General features: G+C 45.6%; 1 protein-coding gene across 1 annotated transcript; it reads right to left on the reverse strand.

The window, feature by feature from the left end:
• Nucleotides 1–956: 956 nt before the first annotated feature.
• Nucleotides 957–8,771, reverse strand: GLRX (glutaredoxin). The gene is made up of 3 exons (XM_029941349.1): nt 8,480–8,771; nt 4,038–4,157; nt 957–2,189 (listed from the first exon to the last, which is right to left on the reverse strand). The coding sequence occupies exons 1-2, from the start codon at nt 8,684–8,686 to the stop codon at nt 4,044–4,046; spliced, it is 321 nt and encodes a 106-aa protein (XP_029797209.1). The 5' UTR covers nt 8,687–8,771; the 3' UTR covers nt 957–2,189; nt 4,038–4,043.
• Nucleotides 8,772–9,102: the final 331 nt, after the last annotated feature.

Here is a 9,102-nt window from a genome sequence, read left to right on the forward strand (position 1 = left end):
TATTTCTTAACCTAGGAGGCAGATAAATGGCTGTTAATTTAAGTAGAGCTATGCATTCTGTACACTCTTATATATGTCTAATATGTCTAGATAGGCTTAAACGAAACTGATAAAAGTGGTCAGACAGGTTTGGGGAATGGATGGAGTCAGTAGTACTTTCAGTATGGACTTTTTTTTAAGTTTACTTATTTTGAAAGAGAAAGAGAGGGAGACAGAGACTCCCAACCAGGCTCCTCGCTGTCAGTACAGAGCCTAACAGCAGGGCTTGATCCCACGAATTGTGAGATCATAACCTGAGCTGAAATTCAGAGTCGGACACTTACCCAACTGAGCCACCCAAGTGTCCCTAGTATTGTTGGACGTTTTAAACCTCATGCATGTATTGCTTTGATTAAATAGATCGTCTATGCTAGAGTCCAGGCATACAAAGATGTTTGAAATTCTTCCCTTTGAGTATTTCTCAATCTTGCAAGACCAGTACAGAGGACTAACTGCAGTTCAACCTAATGAGAATTTTGATGTTTCTATTTGCAGAGTGCTTTGGGATACAGAAGAGAGAGCATTGGCTTTTTTATAGTCAAAAGGCAGTGAGAAGGGAGGGTACGTACAGGGGAGATGGCCTGTAAAACAGGCCTTGAAGGAGAAGTTTGAAAGTAAATCAAAGGTGAAGAAAGGGCGTCTTAGGATGAAAGTGTGGGCAAAGGGTCTGGAGTGGATCACAGACTGCACGTCAAACTCTGCACAGCCTACAGGGAGCATGCGGTGTTGTGCAGTGTGTAACCTGCACAATCATACACAGCAATCTGGTTGAAGGTATTAGGTAAGAAATGGAAAAAGAGGATGTGAAATGAAAAAGACTGCTTTTGAATTCTAAACATCATTCAATAGGTTAGTGTTGACACATTCAAACGATTTTTCATTTCAATATGAAATTTAAAAATCACAACCATTTGTACTTAATGAAGGAAAATAGCATGTACCTTTATTGATAATGATTGGCAACAAACATGAATAAAGGTTTAATTTGGTGTCTTTTACATTAATATCATTCTTTAAGTATTGGGAACAGAAAAGAATTAAGCAAAAAATCACTGTCACCTCTGGGTATTTATTAGAAAAGAAATTAACTATACCCACTAGAGAGAAGGAAATAAGTTTAACATTGCAGTTCTAGATCAAACCTCACAATAAAGAACTCTAAAGTTTTCAGAGTGAAGGAAAAAGGAGGGAGAGAGAATCACTTAGGACCATGCTTCTCAAATTTGGCCCCTTTTACAGACATACTCTTGGGGAAGGGGTTTGCAAGTTTTCTGTAGTAACATTTTAAATGTTGCATTGACTTCCGTTCATAACCTAAACAAGTTAAGACACTGCTCTTTCAGATCAGCTGGATGACGATATTGCATAACGGAGGGAACCCGTGATTGCAGCAGCTGTGCTGATACCTCGGATCCCTGAGGCGCCAGCAACCGTGCTTAACATTTCACGTGGTGCTTCCCACGTGGGGTCCTTAAGACCCTTCACAGAATTGTTGAACATTTTCTATGAGATTTGTGAGTTGTCAAGGTTAAGAACATGAATTCAGAGCAGTGATTTCCAAGATAGGATGCGGTCGTATGGGGATAATGACTGGGAGACACTTATAAGTTGAAAAAAGCACAGTCCAAATACCTATTGTTTTCATCCTGCAAATTCCATCAAGTTAAACTCAACAAAGTAACCTTGAGGCAATAGCAGGAAACCAATTTTAGCTTCATCCTAGGGTGCTTGGAGTAATCTTGGTTGAAAAACACTGGCTCAGAGGTCCTGACATATGGAGAACAGTAAGAGACAGTAAGAGACACGTGCCCAAGAGAAAGAACATCTTTGGGGTCATTGAGTGAACCCTAAGCCATCCCCTGTCATGGTCTTTTGGAACCCTAAGGGCCAATGGAAAAGAAACCCAAGATGTCTATCAACCTTCTCTGTGGTTTGGGGCAAGTTGGTCTGCATTTAATACTGAGTCAAAAGAAGGAAAAGCTGTTTTTCCCAAAAAATCCACCCTCCTCCCTTTTTTTGTGTGAACACATTTCAGAATTTTAAGTAAACTATTGCTGTGGCTATTAGCTCCAGATCCATCCACCAGGAAGTGTGGTCCTCATTTGAAATGCCATCCAGTTCTCAAGGGGAACATCATCCTGGGGTCTGCCCTGCCAGGAATACAAAACACAAAGAAGTGGATTCTCTTGGAAAGGTAAATCCCCCTCATTTTTCTTTCATTACCAGAACATTTATTCTAGGTATTTAAGCACAGCTGTTGCAGATGGCCTTGAGCTATGGTTGGCAGCAAAATGCTGAAATCATACAATGCTGAAGGACTATGCAAATAAGGAGACCTTGTGGATAAGGGGGAGTCAACTCTCCACCCCAACACAGATGTAGTTGGGCCAGTGGTCTTTCCTATCTCATCTGGAAAGTCATTAGTTTTCTTCCATTTTTAATCTAAGCCTACATTGCTGAAAAGTGTTCCAGAATAGGATGCATTTGGCACCACAGTTAATTGGGTTTTGAGTGCTTTGGTACATGGGGTGAGGCCAGAAAACAAATATAAGCAGACGGAGTGTTCATTGGCTGTGGTGATGCAGTAGAATTGTGATTAGGAGCTCTATGATATTGGCTACTTTATTTCAAGGTATTCAATTACATTTTTTCAGAACTTTTAAAATAGAACTTCTGTTACTATTTTGAGTAACCACCACAAATTACATTTGTACATTGCTCAAGTGTACATTATTCATTAATGGGCAATAAATATCCCTCAAAGAATATTTGGTCTAAGAACTATATATTAGTCAAAGTCTCCTTTGATAAAAACCACTGAGTCTCTCTGTGTGGCCTTAACAGCTAGCTAACAGTACCAAGATCTGGGGGAAAGAAGAGATTGTCAGACCCCACAAGTTCCCTGGTTCCTTTTTTAAGAGCTCATCACACTATGGCTTTCCATTCAGCCAATGATCTCCTTTGGGTGGCTGCTGTAGAAAACTTTGTTTTGATGTTTGGGAAGCCAATTAGATTGAATTGAATTTCAGTGTGAACATACATAAGGCAAAAAAGAAAAAAACAAAAACCCTTGCTTTCCTGTTGCACGTAGAATAATCCTTTACTGTGGCCTGTGCACTCTGGCCCCGCCCACATTTCTTGCTGCTACTCCTTCTCCTTGTACTTCACTCAATCTGTTCTCGCTTGCTTTCTGCTCCTTGAATATTCCATACTTGTTGTTACCCCAGGGCCTTTGCAGTTGCTGTTCCCTCTGCCTGAAAAGCTTTTTGGTTTTATCTTTACATGGCTGTGTCCTTCTTGTCAATCAGGTCTCAGCTCCACCAGCTGAGAAAGGCTTTCCCTTACCATATTAGCTAAATTGGTTCCCTACCCACTGCCTCATTCTATCACACTATTCTATTAATTTGTTTCAGAAATTACTTACTTACTTATTTTTGGTTGGTCTCCCTCTGTAGAATATATGTTCCATATTATCTATTTGTTTGTCACCATATTCCCAGGACCTAGTACCGTGTCTGGCACGTAGTAAGTACTTAACAAATATTTGTTAAATGAAGGGTGAGTGAAAGCATTTCCTCCCATGGACACAATCTCTTTGTAAAGTGAGAAGCTCATCAATGACATCACAGTTCTTTAAATCACCCCACATCACTCTTTCTCTAGTCAAAGTGCCTTTCTGGATTATAACAAAACATAGCAGGGGCACCTGGGTAGCTCAGTCGGTTAGGGACCGGATTCTAGATCTCGGCTCTGCTCATGATCTCAGGGTTTGTGGGCTTAAGTCCCTGTGAGCCACATGGCGGGTTCTGAGCTGATGGTGCAGAGCCTGCTTGGGATTCTCCCTCTCCTTCTCTCCATCCCTCCCCAACTTGTGCACATGTGCTCTCTTGCGCATCTCTCTTTCAAAATAAATAAATAAGTAAACTTAAAAAAAACAAACAGCAGTAGAATTACACCATCTCTCAAGGTTGCTGTCGGGGGTGCCAGCCTTCACTCACCTGTAACTACTGCAGAGCTCCAATCTGTTTTAGCCGCTTCAACAGCTCCCCACTCTCATGCATTTCCACTAGGTCTGAGCATCCGCCGATGCAATCTTTACCGATAAAGACCCGAGGGACCTAAAAAAAGCACAAGGCTAGATATGTAAGGCACTTCATTATTAGGTTAGAAAGAATGACGTCTTCTCCTTCTCTAATATTTTCCCATGACCCAAAGCTTTTAAAATCACTTTACAACCTCCTCATGTGTATCCTTTCCAGTTGGAATTTGGTTTTAAGCATGAAATTCTTCACTAAGGAATGTTTTTAAGCCAAAAAGTTTTTCACATGGAGAATGCTGTGCACAGGATTGTGTAACTTGTCAACATGACCTACAAATTTCACTTCACAGAAACACATTTCAGGAAAAGACCACCCAGATTGAATTCTGGTCTTTCTGCAGCTGGGACTACACCTGAGCCCTTAGGCTGAGCCAGGACAACCAGGAAGGAGATTTTTTTCTAAATACAGCTGGGAAAGTATTTGCATTACATCTCTGTCCCTGATGTTCAGATTCACAGAATATTAGCATCATCTCTCTCTGTGGTGAGCTCTGTCCTCAGCTGGGGAAGGGGTGGTGGTGTCTGACTCTCCTTTCATTCCTGGCCCATCAGAAGATATTTAAGTGCTGTAGTTCTAGGAGCAAGGGTGTTCACCTGCTTTAGTATCACCTCTGGCACATGTGCGTCATTCAAGGCATCAGAACTGCCGAAGGGAGATTAAAACAAAACATAGGTTTCTACTACTCTTCCCCACCTGCCCAATTTCTGATACAGAAGGTCTAGGGTGGAGCCCGGGAATTGGCATTTCTGACTAGTTCTCCTGTAATGTGGAGTCACCTCCAGGATCGGGATCGTATTGGCAAACCATCGGTTGACACTGAGCAGTTTATTCCTCCCTGTCACTGAGGCTTTGAAAACCCAAAGCTGGGCAACGGCGCCTGGGCGCCTGAGGCAGGTCCTGAAATACGATGGGGCTGTCCCCAGGGTGGAGTTTTTACACACCATCTGGCAAAGACGCGAAAGCTGAAAGGCCCCTCTGTCCTTACACCCACACTCCAGGCAAGAGCAGAACCACCGAAGGCACAGCAGCGACTGGAATTCCCCGGGGGGAGCTGACTGCATGTGCCACCATGAGGGGCAGTGGTGACAGAACCACAATATGTTGATTCAGCTGAGGAGGGAGAAACACGTGCTTTGTGCCCTCCCCTCCTGGCCCCCGCCGCCTCTTCCAGGAACCTGAGAGTCTCTTACTGTCAAGAAGCAGAAAGTGAACTGCCACCACAGAGGTGAGCTTGCTGCTGCTCGGGCCTGTACTCTCCGGGGCGCACCTTCGTAGTGGCCCCAGCCTCAGCTCGGCACCTCCTCTGGGCTCCAGTCTGCTCGGAGCCAGCTCCGCAACTGCCCAGTCTCTTTACCACCTCCTTGGCTATGTCCCTGGGACAAGCCGCCATTATTTCTCATCTGAGGAACTTCTCTAGCCTCCAGATGTCTCCCAGCTTCAGCCCTCCGCGCGGCTTTTCCCCACGGACACCAGTGACCCTTTCCAAACAAAACTTCAGGGAAATCTCATTGCGCTTTACAAGTCACAGTCCTTATGATAGCGTGGAAAGGCCTTCCCAGCCTGTCACACATCACCTCTCCAACCTCATCTCCTCCACTTTCCTACTAACCCAACAACGCTCCAGCCACACGAGCCTCCTTGCCAGCCACGCGACCACCACAGGCCCTCTGCATGTGCTGTTCCCACTGCCTGGAATACTCCACTGCTACATTTCTACTTGCCTTGCTCTCTCACCTGCTTTAGAGATCTACTAACATCAGTGAGGCCCTGATGGCTCAATTTAAAGCTGTTCCTGGCTGCCTACTATCTACCTCCCTTCCCTACCTACTTTTTCCCCACAGCGCTTATCACTGACCACCTTCCACCTTACTGTTTTACTTCTCGTGTATACTAGAATGCCAGTTCCACAAAGGCAGGAGTTTTTGTTTGTTCTGTTCCCGACAGTTTTCCAATGTCCATAGAGTGTCTAGTATGTAGTCAGTGCTGTAAAAATTCCTGTACCCAACAAAACTCTACTTTGAGAGATACTTTCTCTCACAAGCAACAACTGAGGAAATGTGTTGCCAATAGGTCTGCCTTGCAAGACATGTTCAAAGAAGTTCTTCAGAGAGAAGGAAAATGATCTCGGTCAGGAACTTGGATCTACTTCAAGAAAAGAAGAGCATGAGAGAAAGAATAAATGAAGGTGCTGATCTAGGAGCTTTGGCCAGAGTAAATCTGAAACCATTGCTCCAAGTACAGGGTCTGATTGAAGACCTAGGTTTCTGTAATCAGTCATGTCCTGCTGGTTCTTACTGTGTGCACGTCACCACAGGTCATTACCGGGTAAGTAAGATAGCAAGCACTTCCAGGCTCTAGTCTGTTCACATATAAACCCTTCATTGTTAGGGAACATGAAGCATACACCTTAAAAGGACCTGTTCTTTGCCTTAGAGGAATGTGTTCAGCACTCAAGAACCTGTGAGAAGTATTTTTAAAAATTCAAAAACAGACTTAAGACTACATAAAAAATTGTTGGTCTATGACTAAATGGAAAAAAAAAAAGGTGTTGAATGAAGAGGTTTCTCCTGCCACAGAATAGAGGCTGCCGGACTGAGAAGCAGCTCCCAAAATTTGTTGGGTGTTGGAATTACCTGGGGATCATAAACATTCCCCCGCCCCACCTTATTGAGGTATAATTGACAAATAAATTTGTATATATTTAAGGTATCCAATATTATGTGTTGATATATGGATACGCTGTGCAGTGATTACCACAGTCAGGCGATGAACACAGCTACCACCTCACATCATTTTGTGTACGTGTGGTGAGAGCACTGGAGATCTCCTCCCCGGGCAGATGGCAAGCGCACAATACAGCATTCTTAACTGCAGGTATCACGCTGTCCACCAGATCCTCAGAACTTACCCGTCTTATGACCCAGAGTTTGTACCCTTTGATCTGGAGATTTAAAAGTATTGCTGGCGGCTTCTTCTGACATGTGATTTAATTGGTATGAGGAATGACGTGGGCATCTGGATTTTGTAAAAAGCTCCTCATGTGATTCTGATGTGCAGCAACATTTGGGAACCCCTGGCTGAGAGAGATCCACCCATCACAGCGGGGTCCCTGGCACTGCTTTCTCTCAGACCCCAGGCAGCCTGCAGAGCTGGCCGCCCAGCCAAGCAGCAAGACTCTGACCACTATGCCCTCGCTTCCCGCTTCCCGCTGCAGAGACCAGAGTTCTCAGCTCACAGCTGGGGGCCTGAAAGCAATAGGTTAACAGGTTTAGCCTCCCTCTGAACAAAAGTCCTGATTTCTGACAGGAAAGGAAAGAAGAAACAGCCTCTAATGCTTTATACTTAGAACCTAAGAAAATCCTCTGGGTCAAACTAGAACTGAACTAGGCTATGTGCTTCAGCAAATCTGCATCTGAGAATATGCATCCTGAGAAGGGCTGGGGCCAGCTGGTGGACCGGCAGTTACCACACCCAGGACCAGAACTGATAGAAGCCGTCTGGTTGGCTGGCCATCCCACCAGAAGCCATGGGTGCTGAGGAAGAGGAAGCCTTTTGAGGTAGAGCACAGCAGTTCTTAGTGGGACTCATGGTCAACTGAGAGCAAGGGAGACTTGGAGGTGCCCTGTGCTAGTCTGGTTGCAGCTGGGGAGTCTTTGAGGATCATGGAGGTGGTGCCTTGCCCAGGATCACACAGCAAGCCATCGTGAGAGCCAGCCTGAAACTCTGGACCCCGGACTTTCTACTTAGGACAGGCCTGGAAACTTCTGTAGTTCAGAAGAAGGGGCAAATAGTGAACCTTTAGAGTTTTCCAGTGGGAGGAGTTAGATAAGTTATGGGAAATGAGCTAATTGGGTTATAGTTAAAGAGAGCTGAGAGAGAAGATTGAAGGACAGCAAATCCCACCTGGCCAAGTGAACACAGAAGAAAGAGTGCACACAATTCCCATGTTTTAACAGAACCATACGGATCACGCTCGGCCCCTCCACCCCACCTTCCAGCCCCAGCCCTGCAAGCTGAAAACTGTCATTTCTCCAGCAGTGCTTAAAACAAAGACTCAGATAGCTCAGTGACTCCCCACACAGCTGCTGGGCCCGCGCTCCCTGACACACGGCCCAGGGTCTGCGAGGACCTTTGGCTGCAGCCCAGCTGCCTGTTCCCAGAGCAGTGTCTTCTCTCAGGTGCCCTCCCCCACCCCGCAGAGCCCTCTCGCGTCTTGAGTGACGACTGAGTGACGGAGCCCTAGCGGTGTCCTAGAGAAAGGCACCAGCAGGCATATCCTGTGCACAGCCCCCACAAGATAAAGGAATCTGAGAGCTTTTGCCCAGCCATTGAGAACTCACTGTTCTGGCTCCTGTGAGCTGTTCCAAATAATCTTGAATCTTGCCAGTGTCACTGGTGGCTGTGATATCGACAAATTCCAAAAGCCCTTGTTTGAAGGGCAGTTGGCCGAGGAGCTCTTGGGTCCTCCTGCAGTAGGGGCAGGAGGGCTTGATGAACACAACCACCTTCCCGGGCTGGATCCTGCAGTTCACAAACTCTTCGGCCATGCTGACACGCTGCTGCCTCCTGGGGAGGAATCCTCAATGGCAGGTATGGCTCTGAGTGTAAACCGGTGGCCCCAGCCAGCTGGCTCTTATTTAAAGGAACCTCCCTGGAGGAGGAGTTTGCCTGGTAGCGTGCTGGATTTTTAAAGGGACAGATCCAATGTCGTGTCAGTCTCATATGATTCATCAGCTAGAGATGCCAAGGAGATTGCATACTTCTGTTTCATCAATGACTGTGACCAGGGTGGCAGTGTTGTCCACAGCTTTTTCAGGAGCACCTGCCCTTTGGCAGAGAGCATAGTCAAATTACCCTTTGGGGAAGCATATAAAGTATGCAGATCAGCCCCAGTAAGGGGGCTGAGCCAGCAGTGACTCCCTAGATTCAAATCTTTGTTTTCCCTCCCAGAAATGGAAAAACT

The sequence above is a fragment of the Suricata suricatta genome, chromosome 6, assembly GCF_006229205.1.
Source record: "Suricata suricatta isolate VVHF042 chromosome 6, meerkat_22Aug2017_6uvM2_HiC, whole genome shotgun sequence".
Classification (NCBI taxonomy): Eukaryota; Metazoa; Chordata; class Mammalia; order Carnivora; family Herpestidae; genus Suricata; species Suricata suricatta.